This window comes from Furipterus horrens, unplaced genomic scaffold (assembly GCF_987537825.1).
Source record: "Furipterus horrens unplaced genomic scaffold, mFurHor1.1.pri manual_scaffold_7, whole genome shotgun sequence".
Taxonomy (NCBI): domain Eukaryota; kingdom Metazoa; phylum Chordata; class Mammalia; order Chiroptera; family Furipteridae; genus Furipterus; species Furipterus horrens.
Genome location: NW_028327177.1, coordinates 98,102,432 through 98,126,644, shown reverse-complemented (window position 1 = coordinate 98,126,644; position 24,213 = coordinate 98,102,432). Strand labels below are relative to the sequence as shown.

Sequence of the window (24,213 nt, the reverse complement as noted above, 5' to 3'; positions counted from 1 at the left end):
GACCCACTGAGAAGTCTTGGAAGTAGTGAACCTAATGCCTACCAGCTAAAGCAGCATCCTCTTCACTTTCTGAGCCATACTGAAGTGCCATGGTAATTGCTGATAAACGACCCCCTTGGACTGCTCTTTTATTACTATAAAGAAAAACAAAGAATTAGAAGACATGGAAAGATATTATAATAATTTGGTTAGTTTATAGAAATAGGAACAGATAATAAAGCATTCAAAAAAAAAGAATTTATATTCAACTGACTCCTCAATTTATCTCTGCAATTTTATATTCCCCATAATCAATTTTATCCCATTATTTTCTCTTAGAAAAGACGGAGTGGTGTTAGAAAGCCTAAAGTAGGCTACTTACAATTAGTTTTTAACATAAATGCAACATTACTCCCTTATTTTATGAAAAATTAAAATTCATCCATAATTACTGGTTAATGTTTTTAGATGTTCATATTTTACAATGAACACAAATTCTATTATGAGCAAAAAACCATTTAGATTTTACATTTTTTAAAAGTATATTTAATTATGTTGTTACAGTAGTCCCAATTTCTTTTCCCTTTGCTCCCCTCCGCTCAGTACAACCCTGCCCTCCAGCAATCCCACACCCCCACAGTTCATGTCCATGGGTTACGCATTAAAGCTCTTTGGATTCACCCTTTCCTATATAATTCTTAACATCCCCGTCTTTTTTGTACCAACCAATTATGCTTCTTAATCCCTGCACCATTTCCCCATTTCTTCCCCTCCCCACTCCCAGCTGATAACCCTCCAAATAATCCCCATACCTCTGATTCTGTCCTATTCTGGTTTGCTTAGTTTAATTTTGTTTTTATTTTTTAGATTCAGTTGTTGATAGTTGTGGGTTTGTTGTCATTTTAACATTCATAGTTTTGATCCTCTCTTTCTTAACTAAGTACCTTTAACATTCCATAAAATAATGGCTTGGTAATGATGAACTCCTTTAGCTTCACCTTGTCTGGGAAGCACTTTATCTGTCCTTCCATTCTAAACTATAGCTTTGCTGGATAAAGTAATCTTGGTTCCAGGTCCTTGCTTTACATCACATTGAATGCCTCTTGCCAGTCCCTTCTTGCCTGCAATATTTCTTTTGAAAAATCAGCTGATAGTCTTATAAGCACCCCTTCGTAGGTAACTCTACTTTTCTCTCATTGCTTTTAAGATTCTCTCTTTATCTTTCACCTTTAGCATTTTAATTATGATGTGTCTTGGTGTGGTCCTCTTTGGGTCTAGCTTGTTTGGAATTTTCTGTGCTTCCTGAATTTGTATGTCTATTTCCTTCACCAAACCTGGGAAGTTTTCCTTCATTATTTTTCACATAATTTTTCTATTTCTTGCTCTTCCTCTTCTTCTGTCACCCCTATGATTCAGATGTTGGTATATTTAAAGTTGTCCCAGACGTTCCTAAGCGTCTCATTTTTCTCAATTCTTGTTTCCTCATTCTGTACTGGTTGACTGTTTTTTTCTTCTTTTTAGGTTCCAAATCACTGACTAGAACCCCAGTTTCCTTCCCTTCAGCAATGGTTTTGTGTGGGTTTTGTTTCATTTCACTTAGCAGAGCCTTCAGTTCTTCGCTCATGCATTTGCCCTACTTAAGTATATCTGTCAAGCCTGTGAGCATCTTTATTACCAGTGTTTTGTACTCTTATGTCTGTTAGACTGGCTATCTCCTCCTCTGTTAGGCTGGTTATCTCCTCGTCGCTTAGTTCTCCCACTGGAACCTTGATCTGTTCCCTCTCTGGACCATAATTCTCTGTCTCCTCATCTTGACAGGCTCCTGTGTTTGTTTGCCTCTGTGTCTTAGGTAGAGCTGTCGCACCTGTTACATTGTAAGGGGCAGAGCCTCAGGTATTCGTCAGTATGGTGCAACCTGTTTCACCACGTTGTGGCGCTGTATGTGGCGCTGTATGCGGGGGAGGGGTCTGAGAGGGAGCAATGTTGCTTGCTCAGCACTTGCCACTTTTCCAGACATTTTTCACACTTCCCACATGGGACTGATGCCCCTTTAGCTATTGCCCTGGTTTTGGTTCCTGGAGTGAGTGGGTCGACAGTCTTTCTAGGACCATAGGGGCCCTTTAAACAAGTGGACTCTGCTGAGAGACCAGCAGTTTCTTCCTCCGCCCCAACCCCTCACTGGTTTGCACAGTCAGAAGCAATGAGGCTTTATTTTCCCCGGTGCTGGAACCGTGAGCTGCACAGCCTGATCTGGTGCTGGGAGCACTCCCCAGGTGTCCCTCCCTTCTTTTTAAAACATGTGACAGCGCTTTCTGCCGGCCTGCTGCTGCTGCCACCACTGCCACACCACCGCCCCTCCTACTTTTCTGGATGAGTATTTCTTCTTTATATCTTTGTTGGATTTCCATCCAGCTGGATTTTCTGGAACTTCTGGTTGTTTCTAGTTTTGAGACAGTTGTGTTCCTTCTTATTGTTGAGGGAGACGCAGCGTGTCTATCTAGGCCTCTATCTTGGCCGGAAGACCTCTACCATGTTTTAATGGTAATCCTAAACATATTCAACAAACAACTTAAGCATTTTCTAAGAAGTGAGTTCAGGCCTACTGGAGAACCTCAACTTTTTTTTTGTTTACTGATTTCAGAGAGGAAGGGGGAGAGAGGAAGGAGGGGAGGAGGGATGGATGGAGGAAGGAGGGAAGGGAAGAGAAAGAGGGGAGGAGAGAAAGAGACACAATGACTTGGTGTTCCACTTATGTATGCACTAATTGGTTGATTCTTGCATGGGCCCTGACCAGGTATTGAAAACATAACTATGTCATATCGGAGGATGCTCTAACCAACTGAGATACTGGCCAGGGCAGTACCTCAACCCTTTAACACTTTGAGTGCCATGAGTAATTCAAAATTTGGTCAACATGAGAAAAAATTATAACAATATATAACCTGAGGTGCAAAAAAAGAGACCAAAACATAAAATATGAATTATTCCATTATTATTTACATTTATAGCCATCGAAAAAAGAGTTGCTGGGAGTGACGCTGGCACTTTTGGGAAAATCTGCCAGCATCGCTCACAGCAACATTGGCACTGAAAGGGTTAAATATGGCACACTATTCCCTCACTTATCGCAGGTATTATGTTCTAGACCACCCACCCCTGCGATAGGTGAAAATCCACGAAGTAGGAACCTTACATTTATTTTAGTATTTATGTATATTTTAAGGCTTTATAAACCCTTCCCACACACTTATAAACTGTTCCCAGTCCCTTATTAACCTTTTCCGCTCCCTTATTAACTTTTTCCACACTTTTATAAACACTACTTATGTTCTTAAACATATTCTACACTCTTAAACCTACATAACTTTAACTACATATATAGTACCGCAAAATCCCATGATATAGTGAAAAATCCGCGATAATTAAATATAATATTTTAAAAAATCCCGCGATATAGTGAGGCAACGATAAGTGAACTGCAATATAGAGAGGGACTACTGTATTTGATAACAAATCCTCATAATAACCCAACTATACCCCAAAATTCCTTCAAGATAGTCATCAAGCAAACAATATTATGCCTATGCTCATAAACACTGGTCAGCTCTCAGACTACACACTCATTTTCTCTCACCGGTAATACTTGCTAGTGGGATTTCTCTCTTCACCAAGGCTGCTTTTACTGTGCGTAGAACCTGTGAGCCTGGCTGCAGTCAAATTTGAAGAAGTCCTATCCAGAGATATGATTAAAAAAACCTCAGAAAATTGACAGTGAAAATCAGAATGCTGAGTAAACAAAAAGGAAACAACCATTTCCTTCTTTTTTTCTAAATATAAATGCTCAGATACTTCTGTAACTCTACTGTGTAGTAGGCTTTGCTCCAAAACCTGGGAATGGACCACAGCTGGTACTAGACTGCTTATGGTCACTGAAGTGATCAGAGAATCAGGTAACAAAGCAAATGTCATGGTCAGAAGAAAGTTTCAACTTTTCCATACCAGCTAGAAGGAAACAGAATCCCAGGAATATGATTTGTTCAAAGTCATAGTCATAGCACAAGGAAAAGCCAGGATAAGTTTTTAGATCTTCTGACACCCAGCTAAATACTCTTACTGTAAATATGAACATATACTACTATATATTGTATACAAATATCTTAGTTACCTCTATTATAAATAGTATACAATATTATGTATAACATTATATATATATACACACAAATATATATAAAGCAATATGAGAATATAGTGATGCTAAGCCTTAAAAATTGTTTCTTTTTAAATAAAGCCCTTCAGCTGCAATGAAGGTTCAATCTTGAAATGCAAAATATTTCTTGTTTTCCATTGTAATGATTTCACTAGCTAGAAAATTAGACAAATAATAAAAAGACAAAGATTTTAGACATTTTTAAACCTACCTTATTCGAAGGCTTGACCTAGCCATTTCATGTTCAATTTCTGCCTTTTTCATATAAAATATCTTTTTAATAGAATTTGCATCCTGTCAAGACAAAATTACTCGGCTTACAAAAATATAGGAAAAAAAGGACAGTTTAAAATGCTCTCAATCATACACTGGACACTTTCAATGGCACTCCTTCCATTTGGAGTAGCATTTTGTTCAGTAGCCACAATGCTGCATCCTTAAACCTTTCCACAGGCTTCCAAAACATCTTCATAATAAAATATAAGTTAAAAAGCCTCCTAGTTCTTTCACAATTATTCAAATATTAGAGACAAAAATCTAATGATGAACAAGGAAAAACAGTGGTGAAAACACAATGAACTCTACCTGTGTACACTGGCCCAAAATTTGAAACAAAGATATACTTCTAAGATTAAAGACTATGCACTTAAACTCATAATGGATGTACTCATTTAAATTAACAGTCAACTGATATATCAGATCTAAAGTGTCCCTTCTCTCTATAATTTAGGGAAAATAATCACACCAAAAAGTACAGTCCTTAACTGCATATAGAATTGGTACTACACTACTAAAATGTCCTGTTAAGGACTAAGAATACAAGGACTTCATAGTTCATTCTTGTTTTCATTCAGTGTTAATTTTTTAAAATTAACTATGAGAAGCAACCGTATTTGAATCAGCATTCTGAAAATCTAAATACTTTACTCCCAGAGATTTTTTGGACATCCTGTGTTATATTTCCAATGATATATGATGGGGGACACCCCCCCCACCCCCCAACCAAAAACCAAAATTATCTTCTGAAGGGTAGGCCCATGGTAGTAAAGGCTTCCTCCACTAGGTGAGTGTTCTAGGAACCCATCTGTATCAGTGTTGCAGCTGGCATCATTCTGAGAGGCTGTGTTTGGCTTCAGTGAAATATTTCTTGAAGACTCTTTCAACATGTTTGCCTATCTCCTGATGGGTAATTTACAAGCACACCTGCACACACCACGCTGAGTGTTCAGTCATTTTTGACCAACAATGGCATGACCCCTGTGCCCTATTCCCCTATTTCACCCAAAGCAATTTTCTTTTGTTTCCCCAGATGAAAAAAATCCTCAAAGGGAAACATTTTGCTGATGTGGAAGAGGTGAAACAATAAAAAAGACCAAAACAGTAAAAGGCATTAAAATTGATGAGTTCACAAAGTGTTTTCTGTAGTGGAAAAGAAGTCTTGATAGGTGTACTGCATCAAATGGAGAGTATGCGAGGTCTGTCTGGAAAAAGTCCAGCCATTATTAATATAACAAAAGTGGTTTGCGCAACATTGATGTAACCTGGCAGTCAAGGAGAGTGAACTGGAATGTGCATATGTGAAGAATGAAGACATCACTGCCCTAGTCAGTGGGGACGTAGATACCATTGAGTGAACATGTGCACTGTGTGGTCGTCGCATTCAAAATGACTGAGCAAGTAGGCAACAAATCTGCATCAAATTTTGCACTGAACTTCAATATTCCTCCAGAAACTACTCAGATGGTTCAGAAGGCTGAAGCTACAGGCAACTGTTGATGCGCAGCTTCATCAGGACAAGGTGCCCACTCATGCATCACGTCTCGTGCAGAGTTTTTGGCGAAACATCAAATCACCCAGGTAACTCAGCCCTTATACAGCCTAGATTTGGCGTCCTGCAACTTCTGGCTTTTCCCAAAACTAAAATCACCTTTTAAAGGGAAGAGATTTCAGACTGTTAATGAGATTCAGGTAAATATGATGGGGCAGCTGATGGTAATTGGAAGAACTGTGTGAAGTCCAAAGATGCCTACTTTGAAGGGGACTGAGATGTCATTGTCCTATGTACGTTTCTTCTCTCTTCTTCAATAAATCTCTCTATTTTTCATATTACATGGCTGGTACTTTCCGGACAGGCCTTGTATTAATAATTCAAGAAATTTCTACAAACAAGTGTTCATTACAGGACTATTAAACTTCTATGAGGGCTCTGGCTGGTGTGGCTCAGTGGACTGAGTGCTGGCCTGTGAACCAAGAGGTCACCAGTTCAATTCCCTGTCAGGGCACATGCCTGAGTTGCGGGCCAGGTCCCCAGTTGGGGGTGTGTGAGAGGCAACCAACTGATGTTTCTCTCCCTCTTCCCCTTTCTAAAAATAAATAAAATCTTAAACAAACAGAAAAGAAAAAAAACCTTTCTATGAGGGAACTGCAAAGCAACAAAACAGTCATTTTACATTTTATATTATACTACACAGACTGTTTTTTTTAAAATATTTATGAGGTTTGAATGCAGAGACTAAATCAATATTTAACTAAAAAGTGGATCAAAAACAAACCTTGTCTGGCAAAAAGATATACACATACATGTATGGAATAGAACTGAATCCAGAAATAAACCCACACATGTATAGTCAATTGATTTTCAACAAGGGTGCAAAGACAATTCAATGGGGGAAAGAATAAATAGTCTTTTCAACATAATATGCAAGGACAAATGAATATCCCATATAAAATAATAAATGTGAACACCTACCTCATGTTTCAAAAATCAACTAAAATTGGATTAAAGACCTAAACGTAAAAGCTAAAGCTGTAACGTTTTTAGAAGTTCATCTTTGTTGTCTTGGAGGAAGTAATTGTTTCTTTTTTTCTTTTTTTATCCAGACCAAATTAATTTTTTCCTCAATATTACTTTGTATTAGTTTCAGATGTACAGCATAGTGGTTAGACAATCATATACATGAAGAATTCTCCCTGATATTTCCAGGCACCATATATAGTTATTATAATACTGGTAATGGTTTCTTTACAGGACACTAAAAATACAAATAACCAAAGCAAAAAAAGACAAACTGGACTTAACCAAAATTAAAAATGTTTGTGCATGAAAGGACACTATCATAAAAGTGAAAAAGACAATCCATAAAATAGGAGAAAATATTTATAAATCATGTAACTAGTCCAGACTATCTAAAAAATTCTAAAAACTCAACAATAAAAACATAAGTAACCCAATTAAAAAAGGGGCTAAGGATGCAAACAGACATTTTTTCAAAGATATATGAATGGCACATGAAAAGATGTTCACATCACCAATCATTAGGGAAATGCTAATCAAAACCACAATAAGACACTACTTCACACCCAGTAGGATGGCTGTAATAAAAAACCAAAAATGGAAAACAAGTGTTGGTGAGTATGTGGAGAAATTATACTTCCACATTGCTAATGGAAATGTAAAATGGTGCAGCTACTTTGTAAAACAGTGGTTCCTCCAAGTTACTATATAGTTATCATTTAGCACAGCAATTCCATTCCTAGGTATGTAACTGTGAAAAATGAAAATATATCCCCATAAAAAAATTATACATGAATGTTCACAGCAGCATTATTTATAATAGCCAAAAAGTAGAAATAACTCAAGCTTCTAGCAACTGATGAATGGGTAATAAAACATGTCATATAATAGAATATTCAACAATGAAAAGAATGAAGTAAGTACTCACACATGCTACAACATGTATATCTTGAAAACGTTATGTTAAGTAAAAGAAGAGAGTCACAAAGGACCATGTATTATCATTCCATTTATAGAAAATGTCCAGAAGAGGAAAATTTTCAGACAGAAAGTAGACTGGTGGTTGCCTAGGGCTGGGGAGTTTGAGCAGAAATGAAGACTGACTGCTAACTCATTGTGGTAATGGCTGCACAACTCTGTGAATATACTAAAAGCCATTAAATTGCATTCTTTGGCTGAAATGTATGATATATGAATTTTACCTCAATGAAGTTATATAAAAATTAAGCTATCTACTCGTCAATGAAAACAATAAGAAAGAAACTAACCTTGAATACTTGAGAACCAGGCTCATTATAAGTTTTGGCATTTTTTGCTAGGAGATCTATATCTTTGGCCATTGCATGAATACTCTTGTAGCTTCCATTCTATAGTAAACAACAAAATACACAATTTCCTCTTATTGAAAGTTAATCAGTATGATCTTTAAAAAAACATAACTCCACATATTTTTAAATTGTCATCATGTTTCAAGACTTTATTGGAGAGGACATGTGAACAACAAGTAAAGTCATTTTCTCTTATATAATCTATTAATATTGTCTATTTACAAACAAGTTTTTGAGGTAAGTAACAAAACCAGAGCTAAATTATTCTCAAAATCAAGTAAGGTAAAAGTTGTTTTACTTAGCAAACACATAGTGTCTACTTTGGTGTCAAACACTGTTCTAAGTGCTTCATTAATACTAATTCACTAAGGTTGACTTAGGTGGACTTAATAGTGTGAAGTAAAACTCCTCTAGTTTTATGTACCACTTCCAATAAAATAAAAGGTCATTCTAGCATAGTGGTTAATATTCTGTGAGTACCCACATATAAAGCTTATTCAATCCAAAATAACTCAGGAGACTCATAATTGCCTCAATTTACAAAGGAAAGGAATGAGGGAGACACTCTAGTCAAAAGGTAGACATGACAGCCCTGGCAGGTATGGCTCAGATGGTTGAATGTTGTTCCACAAAGTGGAAGTTCACAGGTTTGATTCCAGGTCAGGGCCTATCCTGAGTTGCGGGTTTGGTCCCTGGTTGGGGCATGTGCAAGAAGCAACCAATTGAGAGGCAACCAATTTATGTCTCTCTCACATTGATGTTTCTCTCCCTTTCTTTCTCCCTCCCTTCCCCTCTCTCTAATAATAAATAAATAAAATCTTTAAAAAACAAACAAAAGGTACACATGAGGAGACAGAAATGAATAGACATATTCTAGAGAGACTAAGGAAGCCAAATACAGGAAATGGAGGGTTGGAGGGTTGGAAAGGAAGAGTAGAACCATGAGCACAGTCTGCAGAGGTAGGTAGGTAAAATGAGGCAGAGTCCAGAGAGCCAGGAAAAGCAGAGGAGCTGGTTATTTGCCATGTAGGACCCAACATCTGAGCACCTTTTTATTTGGAGGAAATCCCAGCACAGGTGGAAGGTAGGAATCTACCTGCCACAAAAGAGGGAGAAGCAAGCAGATGGTAGCTTTGTCAGCAGCCTGGCAGCCGGGGCAAATGGAAATAATTCATGCTTGAGTCTTGAGGGACTAAAGACAACAGCAAGGGACTGGAAAGAATGCATTCCTAACTCCAAGAGGAGAGTGGAGTCTAGAAGTGGAGCAGCCGTGTCCAGGGCCCACAGTGGCAAATGACAGTGGTAACAGCAATGGCATCACAAAGAGACTGTGGATGACCTCACTGTGCCACAATGGCCTGAGTTCTATTTCCCATAGTTCTTCCACCTTCCTTCTCGATGATTCCATGAGCTATCCAGCTATCCAATACTCTTTTCATGGATTCCCTTTCTGCTTAAATTAGTCAGAGCTGGTTGGTTATTGTTGAACTGGTATAAGGAGTAATGGATTGTGTCAGAAGGCATTAGAAAACTAATGAAAAAAAAAAAAAAAGACAACTAATGACCAAAAAACCCCCAAAACTAGTGACAAATCTCTGGGTAGTGAATAACAGGAAGAAAGCTGGGGTCAGGAAGCAACATGCAGAAAGGACTAGAGAGCCTCATCAGAGAGGGAGAAAAGACTAATATAATTATTCAGACATAAGAGGACAAGGATCTTGATTAGGGTGATGGTAACAGGAGATGCTTCTGTGGGTCTTTCAAAAGGGAAAAAGGACAAGACAAGGTGAAAGGTCACAGAGAGAAGACGGGTTGAGGTAGGGGCATATAAAGATCCAATTTGATTTTCAGTATTATGAAACATTTTCCCCCTAGATAGATGTCAGGAACTCCAGGGATTTAGGTTCTGGGAGACTAAGTCACTCCCAGTAGCACCTACTGAGTTGCCTGAAAAAAGCAGGTGATACATTACGGAATCTGTATTGTAACATTTAGTGTAAATGTTTCTATGGGTCCAGTAATTACTACCCTGTCAGCCTTTCCTACTCTCTTAGAATTTAAAGCCAAGAAAGTTTCTCTCCTCTGGCAAACCACTTTGCTTTCAGGCTAATTTCTCAATGAGACTATATAACATAATATTTTCCTTTTTGCTTTATCTGCTAAGATCCCTAAACACTCGTTTCCCTGAGAGGATATGCCACTCACACTGACCAAGGCCACATCCCATAGGTTCTCTGGGAGACGCTTTACATCGTCGTCGTCGGCAGCCGTCCGTCTCGAGAGACGATGGTGTAGCTTCTTAAGAGTCTATCTGCACCGTCGAGAATGGCTGTGCAGTCCGACTCGGGAGTGACACGGTATCTGTCTCCTCCCGTGTTGAATCGACATCTTGCGATGACGCTGGAGTGTCCTCTCCAGTGAAGCTGAAGCTACAGAGCCTGGGCAGGGTGATATGGAGGGTCTGCTGTTGCCCATGCAGCAGACCCCCCCTCTCTTCGCAGCTGAAGGGTCCAAGGGAAAGACGGAGTCAATACAGCTTGGCTTCAGGTGCGCCGCAGGAGTTGCCGGTGTTGACTACAACGTCAAACCGCCTTAGGGACTCCGGCTCCGGATTTTCTGTCGGGGCTTACTCCCTTAGCCTTTCCCCTGAAGAGGTATGCCGCAAGGCAGCGGAGGTTTTTGGAGTCAGAGTTTTCCTTCTCTGAAACTAATATATATAAAGCACATAAAATAGAGCAGGCACCTAGCAATTCCAGGTCCTTTTACTGCTGGAGATACAGGGATGGGGCACTGAGAGAAGGAAGTCTCTGACCTTATGCTCTAACAATCTGTTGTGGATAAATTTTATTCTGAGATAACCTAAAACTATTTGGAAGCAGATAAAAATAAACAACAAAGCTTTTATTGCCAATGTATTTTTACAATTAAAAATGTCCACAATCAACGTTTTAAAATTAGTGTCCTAAGAGCAAAATATAATATGCCAATGAAAAGTTTACTTTTTTCCCTACAGAAGAACATGCAAAAGTGATGCTATGCTGCCACCTCCAAAGGCATAATCAGTAACTCCACTCTTATTTGTTTACATTATGTTAATATAATAACCCCTTATAGAGACATCTGTTCCTCTGCTTTCTAAATGCCCTAAACAAAGGCCATAGGCCCTAACTACATATAATCACATATGAGCATCTGCGTACCTGTATCCTCTGGGCAATGGTCTTGAGATCTATAGGTTCCTTAATTATTGCATAGTAGTCTGGATATTGCTGAAAAACAAAAAGCAAGCTAATGAGAAAACAAGGAAGCACACTAACATTGACAAGCTTAATCAACTGAGCAGCTTTCGGAGATTCGAAACTAAAGACACAGCTGTAAAACATATTCTTTGTTATATTTAAAACGAAAAGAACTTGAGTTTAACAAGTTTCATGATCTACCCAACAGCATGTTGTAGGAGTTTATTTTTAGTATTGATTAGAGAATTATCATTACACAACTAATACACCACAACTTGATGTTTTAAAAAGCTCTAAATTCTAAGAAACACAAATTAAAGGTCCTAAGATAGCTATGCCTAGAAATGAAGTAGAGGAATATTTTTTGAAGGGCTTATTATAAGTAATCTTAATTTTTGCAATCTAACCAATACAATTATATCTTATTTCATATAAAATTCTTAGGAATCTATAAGAAGTTATGTTGCATGATTTGTTAGTTTTATGTTTAACACAACACTTACACATTTTAAATGAAACTGTTGCCCTGGCTGGTGTAGCTCAGTGGTGTCAGCCTGTGAACCAAAGGGTTGCCAGTTTGATTCCAAGTCAGGGCACATGCCTGGGTTGTGGGCAAGGTCCCCAGTTGGGGGAGTGCAAGAGGCAACCACACATTGATGTTTCTCTCTTTCTACCTCCCTTCACCTCTACCTCCTTTCCCCTCTATCTAAAAATAAACAAACTGTTTAAGAAATGAAGCAAAGTTCTAATTTCTTATAAAATATTAGCTTATCACAATATTTATTTTATTGATTATGCTATTATAATTGTCCCAATTTTTTCCCCTTTGCTCCCCTCTACCCAGTACTCCCCTTCCCTCTAGCAATTCCATCCCCCAGTTTGTGTCCATGGGTAGTGCATATTAAATTCTTTGGCTTCTCCAATTTCTATGCTATTCTTAATATCTCCCCATTTTGTACCTGCTAGTTATGCTTCTTGATCCCTACACCTTTTGCCCCATTCTCCCCCTTTTGCCTCCCAGCTGATAACCCTCCAAATGATCCCCATACCTATGATTCTGTTTCTGTTCTGGTTGTTTGCTTAGTTTTGCATTTGTTTTTTAGATTCAGTTGATAATAGTTGTGATTTTGTGGTCATTTTAATGTTCATAGTTTTGATCTTCTTTTTCTTAAATATGTCCCTTTAACATTCCATGTAATAATGGCTTGGTGATAACGAATTCCTTTAGCTTTACCTTGTCTGGGAAGCACTACATCTGCACTTCCATTCTAAATGACAGCTTTGCTGGATAGAGTAATCTTGGTTGTAGGTCCTTGCTTTTCATCACTTCAAATACTTCTTGCCAGCCCCTTCTTGCCCGCAAAGTTTCTTTTGAGTAATCAACTGATAATCTTATGGGAGTTCCTTTGTAGGAAACTCTTTTTCTCTTGCTGCTTAAGATTCTCGCTTTATCTTTAACCTTTGGCATTTTAATTATGATATGTCTTGGTGTGATCCTCTTTGGGTCTAGTTTGTTTGGGACTCTCTGTGCTTCCTGGACTTTTATGTCTATTTCCTTCACTAAATTAGGGAAGTTTTCCTTCATTATTTTTTCAAGTAAGTTTTCAATTTCTTGCTCTTCCTCTTCTCCTTCTGGCACCCCTATGATTCGGATATTGGCACTTCTGGAGATGTCCCAGAGTCGTCTTCTACTCTCTTCGTATTTTGAATTCTTGTTTCTTCTTTCTATTCTGGTTGAATATTTATTTCTTGCATATGTTTCAAATTGTTGATTTGAATCCCAGCTTCGTTCCCTTCGCTGTTAGTTTTCAGTCACTTCATTTCACTTAATGTAGCTTTCATTTCTTCCCTTATGTTTTTGCCATACTCAAGGAGTTCTCGGAGCATCTTGATCATGAGTGTTTTGAACTCTGCAGCTGATAGGCTGGCTCTCTCCATTTTGTTCAGTTCTTTTTCTGGGATTTTGTTCTCCTCTTTCATCTGAGCCATATATTTTTGTCTCCTCAATTTGGCAGCCTCCATGTGTTTGTTTCTGTGTATTAGGTAGAGCTGCTTTGACTCCATGTCTTGGTGCACCAGTTACATTGTAAGAGGCGGAGTCTCAGGTATACACCAGGGTGGGGTAACCAGCTTCACTTCTTTGTGGCTCTGTGTGGGAAGGAGGGGTCAGAAAGGGAACAATGCTGCTGCCTGGCACCTGGAGGTTTGCCTGGCACTCACCATGTCCAGTCACTTCACCCACTTCCCATAAGCAACTAGCACCCCTCTAGCTGTAGTCCTGGTGATGGTTCCCAGAGTAGGTAAGTCTGCATATATAAGTCTGTACAGGTCCTTTAAACACACTCTCCTGAGAAAACATCTGTTTATTCTGCCACCCAACCCTCACTTGTTTTTACAGCTAGAACGTAACAGGTGCGACAGCTCTACCTAAGACACAGAGGCAAACACAGGAACCTGTCAAGATGAGGGGATAGAGAAGTATGGTCCAAAAGAGGGAATGGATCAAGGTTCCAGTGGGAGAACTAAGTAATGAGGAGATAACCAGCCTAACAGACGTAGAGTCCAAAACACTGGTGATAAACATGCTCACAGGTTTGACGGATATGCTTAAGTATGGCAAACGCGTAAGGGAAGAGAAACACACCTTGGCCTAACTGGGTGCTCTTGTCTTCACAGTCCCAAGTGTGGGGAAGGGTCCTAGGCCAGGGAAGAAGCGCCTCCTAGTGGAGTCAGGGTAAGTTGTGAGGTGGAGCTAGTACCAGAATCTCTAATTGACAGCCTACATGACCTTGTGTTAGTACAGGTTTGAGACAGGTGGGTTGTCAAGGAACTTGGGAATATCTTCTTTCCATGAAATTTACTTGTGTGACCACCTTAAGAAGTGCTAAACTCAAAGACCAAGTAAGTAGGAGTGTCTTGATTTTCATAGGCTTCCTTGCTGGTTTTTTTCCTAAGTCCTTTACCCTAATGATTTAAATGGGTTTGATTTGCAAATTTGGACTTAAACCTATTGTTTTTGAAACACATCAGTTTAATGAAGTTGCGATTTATTTTATTTAGGAAAAAAAACAGTGAAGGCTATGCTAAATGAAACGAAGGAAAATCCACACAAAACCAATGGTGAAGGGAAGAAAACTGGGATTCAAATCAATGAATCCAGTCAACCAGTACAGAATGAGAAAACAAGAATTGAAAAAAATGGGGAGAGGTTTAGGAATATCCGGGACAACTTTAAAAATGTCAACATTTGAATCAAAGAGGTGACAGAGGAGAAGAGGAGTAAGAAACTGAAAAATTATGTGAAAGAAATAATGAAGGAAAACATCTCAAATTTGGTGAAGGAAATAGACATACAAGTCCAGGAACCACAGAGAGTCACAAACAAGCTAGACCCAAAGAGGACTACACCAGACACACCATAACTAAAATGCCAAAGGTGAAAGATAAAGAGAGAATCTTAAAAGGAGCAAGAGAAAAGCAGAGTTACCTACAAAGAGGTGCCTATAAGACTATTAGCTGATTTCTGAAAAGGAACTTTGCAGGCAAGAAGGGACTGGCAAGAAGTATTCAATGTGGCGAAAAGCAAGGACCTACAACCAAGATTACTCTATCTGGCAAAGCTATCATTTGGAATGGAAGTGCAGATGAAGTGCTTCCCAGACAAGGTGAAGCTAAAGGAGTTCATCATCACCAAGCCATTATTACACGAAATGTCAAAGGGACTTAAGAAAAAGATCAAAACTATGAAAACCAAAATGACAACAAACACACAACTATCGACAATTGAATCTAAAAAGTAAAAACAAAATCCAATTAAGCAAACCAGAACAGAAACAGAATCATAGGTATGGGGATCATTTAGAGGGTTATCAGATTGGACGGGGAAGGGGAAGAAGTGGGGAAATGGTGTAGAGATTAAGAAGCATAATTGGTTGGTACAAAATAGATGGGGAAATTAAGAATAATATAGGAAATGAAGCCAAAGAACTTATATGCACGACCCATGGACATGAACTAAGTGGGGTGGGACTGATGGAGGTAAAGAGGGTACTGCGTGGAGGGGAGCAAAGGGGAAAAAATTGTGACTACTGTTAACAACATAATAAATAAAATATATTTTAAGAAATAAATAATGTTAAATATGTTAGAGGAATGTCCTTGAAGGTTTTCACAAAGCCCAGAGTGTAGGCACTATTCTGAGTCTTACTTATACGTTATTTTCCTTAGAGGAAATAATTGAAGTTAGCCAAAAAAGTTGGTCTCCTCAGTTGGGACAGGTATCAGAGGAAGTCAGATTGTGCTCTCCAGGCTCTTTCTGTCAAATGATGGAGCCCAAACAACGATGACAAAAAGCAGAAGGGCACAACTTCCACTCAATTCACTAGGCTGAAGGGGTGATCTCAGTGCTTCTTCACCTTATCTAATCCCTCAGTCTACAACCCCTCTATTTTCTTAACCTTACTACTCCTTTCTTTGCTTGGATCAAACACCTTTCCTGTCCACTCTCTTCAAATTCTACTGAGAAACAGTGCAGAAGACATATGATGGCATAGCCACCCAAGCTAGATACAATGTAATCCAAGATGCTGGCCCACATATTTCCAACCTACCTCTCTCACTTAGCCACTCCTGCTTGGGAAAGATATATAAAGGAAAGGTAAAAATTGCCCTCTCCTTCTGTTGTCTTTCAAATTGTTACACCCTGAGGGATCAGAGGGAACCTGCTTGTCCTAACCAACTGCTGCTGCATGATGTCCCAGAAAGCTTTTCCAGAATGGGAAAACTTGTTATTATGGGGTTGACCAAAATTTGTTTCGTTTTTTTTTCTGGAAGACGGCTCTAGCAGTACTTAGTTATCTTTAACTTCATTTGAAACAATTTTGTTAAGGCTGTATCGTGATAGCTGTCATATCAGCGTGCATATTAAAAAAACTTACCAAAATTGGTGAATTTTTGTGCAGCCATTTTAATACTGAGGATGGAAAAAAATAAGTAACATTTTCGGCATATTATGCTTTATTATTTCAAGAAAGGTAAAAATGCAACTGAAACAACAACAAAAATTTTGTGCAGTGCATGGAGAAGGTGCTGTGACTAATGGAACATGTCAAAAGTGGTTTGTGAAGTTTCGTGCTAGAGATTTCTCTCTGGACAGTTAGACCATTTAAAGTTGACAGTGATCAAATCAAGGCATTAACTGAGAACAATCAAAGTCATTGCACGCAGGAGACAGACAATATACTCAAAATATCCAGATCAATAGGTACTGGTGAAAATGAAAAATATTTTTTATTTTATGGAAAAAACTAAACAGACTTCTTGGCCAGCCCTCCATACTACTTTTATTGATCCAAATCACCCTGGTTGGCTTGACTAATTTTGATTATCTCCTGCAGAATGAGAACAGACTTTGAGTAAAGATTGTACTCGTATCCTGGCTGGTGTGGCTCAGTGGACTGAGGGCAGCCTGAGAACCCAAAAGTCGCTGGTTCGATTCCCAGTCAGGGCACATACATGGGTTGCAGGCCAGGTCCCCAGTTGGGGGAGTGTGAGAGGCAACCGATCAGTGCATCTCTCACACATTGATGTTTCTCTCCCTCTCTTTCTCCCTTCCTTCCCTTCTCTCTAAAAATGAATAAAATCTTTAAAAAAGGGATTGTACCCATTTCTCACAATTATTTTTTATTACAGTAAAATACAGTATACATAAGATTTACTATTTAATCATTTTAAGTGTACAGTTCAGTGGCGTTGAGTACATTCACATTATGATGAAACCATCACCATCATCCATCTTCAGAACTTTTCATCTTCCCAAACTGAACATCCATACCCATTAAATAACTCTCCACTTTCCCCCTCCTGCCAGCCTCTGAAAATTGCAGCTCTACTCTGTCTCTATGAATTTAACTACCCTAAATACCTCCTCTAAGAGGAATTGTATAATATTTATCTTTTTGAGTATTGCTTATTTCAGTTATCATAATGCATTTAGGGTTCTTTCTTATTTTAGCCCATATCAGAATTTCATTTAAGACTTTTAAGACACCTGGCCCTGGCAGGTGTGGCTCAGTGGACTGAGTGCTGGCCTGCAAACCAAAAGATCACTGGTTTGATTCCTGGTCAGGGCACATGCCTGGGTTGTGGGCCAGATCCCCAGCTGGGGACCTGCGAGAGGCAACCAAGTAATGTTATCTCTCACATATCAGTGTTTCTCTCCCTTTCTCTCTCCCTTCACCTCTCTCTAAATAAATAAAGAAAATCCAAAGAAAATACCAAAAAAACTTTTGAAGGCCAAATAATACTCCATTGTGTGTATATACCACATTTTACTTATCTATTCATCTGCTGAGGGGTACTTGGGCTTCATCCATGTTTTAGCTATAGTGAATAATACAGCTATGAACATAGAAGTACAAATACCTCTTTGAAACTCTGCTTTCACTTCAAAGTGGAATTTCTGGCTCATATGGTAATTCCGTGTTTATTTATTTATTTTTTTGGAAGAATAGTCTTACAGCTTTCCTCTTTCCTTGAAATTTTAAACTTATGTTCAATATAATCATTATAGTTTTGTAATCACAACCACACTTAGGACAGTAGAGGTTATATATGCTTTATATCTAATGCTACAACTGTCCTATAAGTAGTCAAGACATGCTTTTACAACTAGTCTTGTTGATGACTAGTGGGGAAAACTGCATGCCACCTGTCAAGTCAACAAGCACTTCTTGCACATCTATGGCATGCCAGGTTCCAACTATATAGTAGGAACACAAAAGAAAATATGGCATTGTCCTTGTCCTTGAGAAATTCAGGGCCTGGGGAAGGAAGTAGATACAAAAATAAATAACCACAATGAATGTAAGTGCTATAATGGAGTACTTTAAAAGTGGGAATTTTTGTAATTCCACAGCTAATATTAGTATGTTAATGACCTCTCTTGGGTGTGAAGTCACAAGGGGCCCTAACACTTTTAAAGAGTCTTATCTGTCTAGAAAACTTCTTCCTCTTTAGATTAGAAATGTACCTATTAGGTTTCTCTCTTCTCCATAACTAGGCGATCAAGGAGAACTAAGAGAGAAGGACTTCATTTATCTTCCTCTCATTCTGTCTCCTGAGCAAGTATCATGTTTCCTGTCTTTTATAAATAAAAAGTTTAGTTTAGGTGTTTATCATTTAGAATTACCCATCTTAGAAACAACCCAAAATTCCATCGACAGATGAATGGATAAACAAATGTGGTATAAATGAACTGTATATACAATGCACATGCAATGGAGTATTCTTCAGCCTTAAAAAGAAATTCTCACGCATGCCACAACATGTAGGAACCCTGGAAACATTACACTAAATGAAAGAAGCCAGACACAAAAGGATAAATATTGTGCGATTCCTCTTATTCCAGGTACTTAAGTCAAATTCATAGAGAATATAGAATACTGGCTGCTGGGGTTGGGGAGATGGGGAATAGAAAGTTATATATATATTTTTCCCATTTGTGTGAACACTTTTTTGTATGTTTTATTGATTATGCTGTTACAGTTGTCCTGATTTCTTTTCCTTTTGCTCCCTTTCACCCAGCAACACCCCCATCTCCAGCAGTCCCCCACCCTTAGTCCATGTCCATGGGTTGTGCGTAAAGCTCTTCTCAACATCCCCATCTATTCCCCACCCTCCTACCTTGCTTCTTAATTCCTGCACCATTTCCCTCCCTCTTCCACTTACCCCTCCCAGCTGCCCTCCCCCCACATGCTCCCCATGCCTATGATTCTGTTCCCACTCTAGTTGTCTGCTTAATTTACCTTTGTTCCATTCCCTAGCTTCTGTTGTTGATAGTTGATACTGTTTTCATTTTAATATTCATAGTTTTGATATCCTTTTTCTTAAATAAGTCCCTTTAACATTTCATATAATAATGGCTTGGTGATGATGAACTCCTTCAGCTTTACTTTGGGAAGCACTTTATCTGCCCTTCCATTCTGAATGATATCTTTCCTAGATAATCTTGGTTGTAGGTCTTTGCTTTTCATCACTTTGAATATTTCATGCCAGTTCCTTCTTGCCTGCAAAGTTTCTTTTGGGAAATCAGCAGACAGTCTTATAGGTACTCCTTTTTAAGTAATTCTCCTCTTCTCCCTTGCTGCTTTTAAGATTCCCTCTTTTTCCTTAACCTTTGGCATTTTGATTTTGATGTGTCTCGGTGTAGTCCTCCCTGGGTCCAGTCTGTTTGGAACTCTCTGTGCTTCCTGGACCCATATGTCCATTTCCTTCCCCAAATTAAGGAAGTTTTCCTTCATTATTTTTTCACATAATTTTAAAATTTCTTGCTCTCCCTCTTCACCTTCTGGCAACCCTATGATTTGGATGTTGGCATGTTTATAGCTGTCCTAGAGGTTTCTAAACCTTTCCTCATTTTTTTAAAATTCTCATTTCCTCCTTCGGTACTGGTTGACTGTTTGTTTCTTCATTATGTTTCAATTTTTTGATCTGAACCCTGGATTACTTTCCTTCACCACTCGTTTCATATAGATTTTCATTCATTTCGGCCAGGGTAGACTTCGTTCTTTCCCCGTCCTGTTTAATCTTTGTTGTTAACAGTTGTGAGCATCCTAATCACCAGTGCCTTAAACTGTGCTTCTGTGAAGTTATCTATCTCCTCATCCGTTAGGCGTGCTATATGCTCATTGCTTAGTTGTGCACTGAGACCTTGATCTGCCCCCTTTTCTGGGTTGTATTTCTCTGTCTCCTCATCTTTCTGTGTTTGCATCTGTGATTTAGGCAAGGGCTGTTGCACCTCTTACGTTATAGGGGGCAGAGCCTTAGGTATTCATCAATACAGGGTGACCCATTTCACCACGTGGTGGCACTGTATGTTGGGGAGGGGTTAGAGAGGAGACAATGCCGCCTGCTCAGCACTTGCCTCTTTTCCAAGCACTTCTCCCACCTTTGTATGGACTGGTGCCTCTCCAGCTGTCACCCTGCCTGTTGTTCCCAGAGTGAGTGGGTCCGCAGACGCTCCAGGACCATAGGAGCCTTTAAACAAGCGGACTCTGCTGAGAGACTGGCAGATTCTTCCTCCGCCTCAACCCCCACTGGTTTCCACAGTCAGAAGCAGTGAGGCTTGATTTTCCCTGGCACTGGGACGGTGATTTGCGGGGTCTGGTCAGGAGCTGGGAATGCTCCCCAGGTGTCCTTCCTGACTTTTTAAAATGTGTAATTGCGCTTACTGCCAGCCTGCTGCTGCCAGCCCCAAACCGCGTCCTCTCCACCTCTCCTACTTGTCTGAATGAGTATTTCTTCTTTATATCTTTGTTTGTTGGACTTCCATGCAGCTTGATTTTCTGGAACTTCTGGTTGTTCCTAGTTTTGAGATAGTTGTATTCCTTCTTAGTTGTGGAGGGAGACACAGCATGTCTGTCTACGCCTCCATCTTGGCCGGAAGTTGAGTTATATTTTATGGGTACGGAGGTATGGTTTAGGAGGGTGAAAAGTTCTGAAGATGGTAGGTGGCAATGCTTGCACAACAATATGAAGGTACCTAGTATCACTGAACTGTACACTTAAAATGGTTAAATGGTAATCTTATGTATATTTTGTGACAATTAAAAAAACAAGCAAAAAGAATTACCAATCAAAACACAACAACTCAAAAACTTCTTAAAACCCACAACCTCTGGCCAAGTAAAATGAAAACATATCCTGTGTGTGCTGCTGAGACCACATGGAGGATCTCTTGGTTACCTTCAATGCCTTCCATTAACTGTACTGTATTTACTAAGAATAAAATTTCTGAAATAGTTAAAAAAAAAAAAAACACTTTAATTCATCTGTCTTTAATTTTATCACTTACCACTTTAGAAGGCAGTTTCTGAAAAAGTTCGCTAATGAGATGTCCTGATGGATTTGTAGCTACAACTATGGCTTCAAGAAGCTGCTCCAGGATCTCCTTCAAGTAACTTGGAGAAGACTGGGAGGAGGGGATTAGGACCAAGAAGAGAGAAGAGTAATAAATACTTTGTGAGAGAAATCCAAAAATAAATGCTGATATCAAATAGTTTCTAAAATTTGAAACCCAACTCAAAAGAGCAACTTCTAAACAGTATCTATTTTAAGTATAAATTTTAAGAATACCACAGAAATGCTCTGATGCTAAATGTGGTGATTGTACTCTCAGAATGGCATATGTGAAACTAATGAGGGTCCTTATATATTTCAGTAACTAAATCCTTTGTATCAGGTCCTTTTACTAAATTCCAATCGATAATAAACACTATAACAGAGAAGTTCAAGTACCATATGTATAAATGATTAGAAATGCATACCTTTTTAGGGTCTGAGCAACTGAGACAGAAAAACGTACCTTATGATACCCAGTCATTTCTACATCTGTTATTCATATCTATTAACGTGTTGGTATTCTGGTAGAATAACTATATATGTGAAGTGGGAACAACATACTTTTTACCATAAGGTGTTCTTCCAGATCTAACAACAGAATTCAAGTTACATCGAAATTGAATGGAGATTAAGTCAACTGATGCACATCTCTTCTGCTCTCCAAATGGCTGGCTTATTCCTACCTTAGTCATTGTTTCAATATGGGAGAGTATGTGCCCCAAAGAGAACCTGATCAGTTTCTATAGTGAGCAATGAGCTATCACAGTCAAGGTTTATATTAAAAGGTACTTTAAGTCCAAACCATGTTTTGTGTATATAAAATAAAGATTAATGGTTATTTCTGGTTTAAATCATAAAAGCACGACTATTTTTTGTCCTAAACCAACAGGAGGTCTTTTTATTTAGTATAGCCTTAATATTAAGATTCAACATTAACTCCACAGAGAGGGCTTTTAACCAGTCTCCTGGGCCTACCACAGTGCTTGGCAAAAACAGACATAATAAATATTTAACAGAGAAGACATGTGATAAGCTGAGAGTCCCTAACCATATAAGCTTAGAGAACCAACATAACACCGAGTAAGAGAGACTAAAATATCCGTTTCAGTCATTTACTTCCTGGCTAAAAATATGGTACCACAGAGTTAGCTTCAAAAAAGAGTAAAGCCCTGGCTGGTGTGTGGTTCAGTGGATTGAGTGCTGCTGGCCTGTGAACCAAAGGGTCGCCAGTTCAATTCCTAGTCAAGGCATATGTCTAGGTTGCAGGCTAGGTCCCCAGTTGGGGGCACGCAAAACGTGTGTTTCTCTCCATCTCTTTCTTCCTTTTCCTATCCCTAAAAATAAATAAAATATTTTTTTTTAAAAAAGAGGAGAGTTATATTCTCTAGTCAAGATTCCTCTCCTCCCAGTCGTACCAGTTACTTTGTGTTGCACGTGACAAAGGTAGCTGGGTATATAAATGAATGCATACAACCTATTCCCACAATTGGGAAAACTCTAAGGATATCATTCTTTTTTTTATTTAAAGATTTTATTTATTTATTTTTAGAGAGAGGAGAAGGGATGGAGAAAGAGAAGAAAAGAAACATTCATGTGTGGGGGAAACATTGACTGGCTGCCTCTTGCATGCCCCCACCTCAGGACCTGGCCCTCAACCCAGGCATGTGCCCTGGCTGGGAATCGAATCAGTGATGCTTCGGTTCGCAGGCCAGCAATCAATCCACTGAGCCACACAAGCCAGGGCATATCATTCTTATTTAAAAATGAGAAGCTTGAAAATTCTTTATTTCTTCCTGAGAACCTTAGGGCTAGGAAGAAACTTGTGAGATATAAATATGTACATGCAAGATCCTTCTAATTTCCTACTGAAAGAAACATAGGCAATTCCTAAATGTAGGCATTTTCATTCTTGACTAGAACTCTGGAGGCCTATAAGGCTGAGCCCCCTGCTGGTAATGAGTGTTCTGCCCAAGAAAGCATGGGTTAAGTTACTGCTCCTACATTACTATCAGAAAGTAAAATGTCAGGAAATACCTAGTTAATTTCCTTCAACCTGATTACAATCATTTAATTTCTAGGAAGAAATTGACAAGTTCCCTGGGAACTAGATTTTGAGACTCCAAGAAGTTATGTTTTGAGAAATTCACCCACCATTTCTTTCTGTATTGAGGTTTCATAAAAGAAAGGTAAGTGTTCTGCTTTGGGTGTCTTACTACTTAGCTGCAGAAGAGAGATGTAATTCCTTTTATTACCCTTTTTCCTCTTTTCAAACATGTGTGTTCATTTAGCAAGAATTTATCAGTACCTACAAGTGAGGCACAGTCTAGATGTCAGGAATAGGTGAACAAAGTGATATCTTTTGTGGAGTATAATTCTACATGGAGAAAGAGAGAAAGTAAACATGTAATCTAATAAACAAGTTATTTCACCAAGTTATTTAGTGGTAAAGAATGAAGACTACAGAACAGAGTGATGTGATGATGGAAAGGAGGTGTGTGGAGCAAACAATTTAGAAAGGGTGGTCAAGAAAGTCCTCTCCCAACTGATATTAAGTGCTATTAGAATGTAAAAGAGCCAGTGATAGTAAAAGTGAAAGGAAGAACATTCTAAGCAGAAGAGCAAATGGAAAATTCCAGAGGCAGGAATACACTCAGCACATTCTAAGAATAGCACTCAGTCTAACCTACAAAAATATTCCGAACTAAGGTGAATCTACTGACTCTCCAACTTTTAATCACAACATAGCTTACTCTTACAGGATATCTA

General features: G+C 38.8%; 1 protein-coding gene across 7 annotated transcripts in view; it reads right to left on the bottom strand.

Annotated features, from left to right (window-relative positions):
- The window catches only part of PBRM1 (polybromo 1), a 146,131-nt gene that overhangs the window by 96,611 nt on the left and 25,307 nt on the right, over positions 1–24,213 (bottom strand). For all 7 annotated transcript variants that reach the window (XM_090284057.1, XM_090284051.1, XM_090284054.1 and 4 more), the window contains 6 exons: positions 21,401–21,517; positions 11,509–11,577; positions 8,249–8,347; positions 4,398–4,480; positions 3,614–3,709; positions 43–134 (listed from right to left, as the gene is read on the bottom strand). In XM_090284057.1, the coding sequence (XP_090140183.1) occupies positions 43–134; positions 3,614–3,709; positions 4,398–4,480; positions 8,249–8,347; positions 11,509–11,577; positions 21,401–21,517 (556 nt within the window). The remainder of the gene's footprint in view (positions 1–42; positions 135–3,613; positions 3,710–4,397; positions 4,481–8,248; positions 8,348–11,508; positions 11,578–21,400; positions 21,518–24,213) is intronic.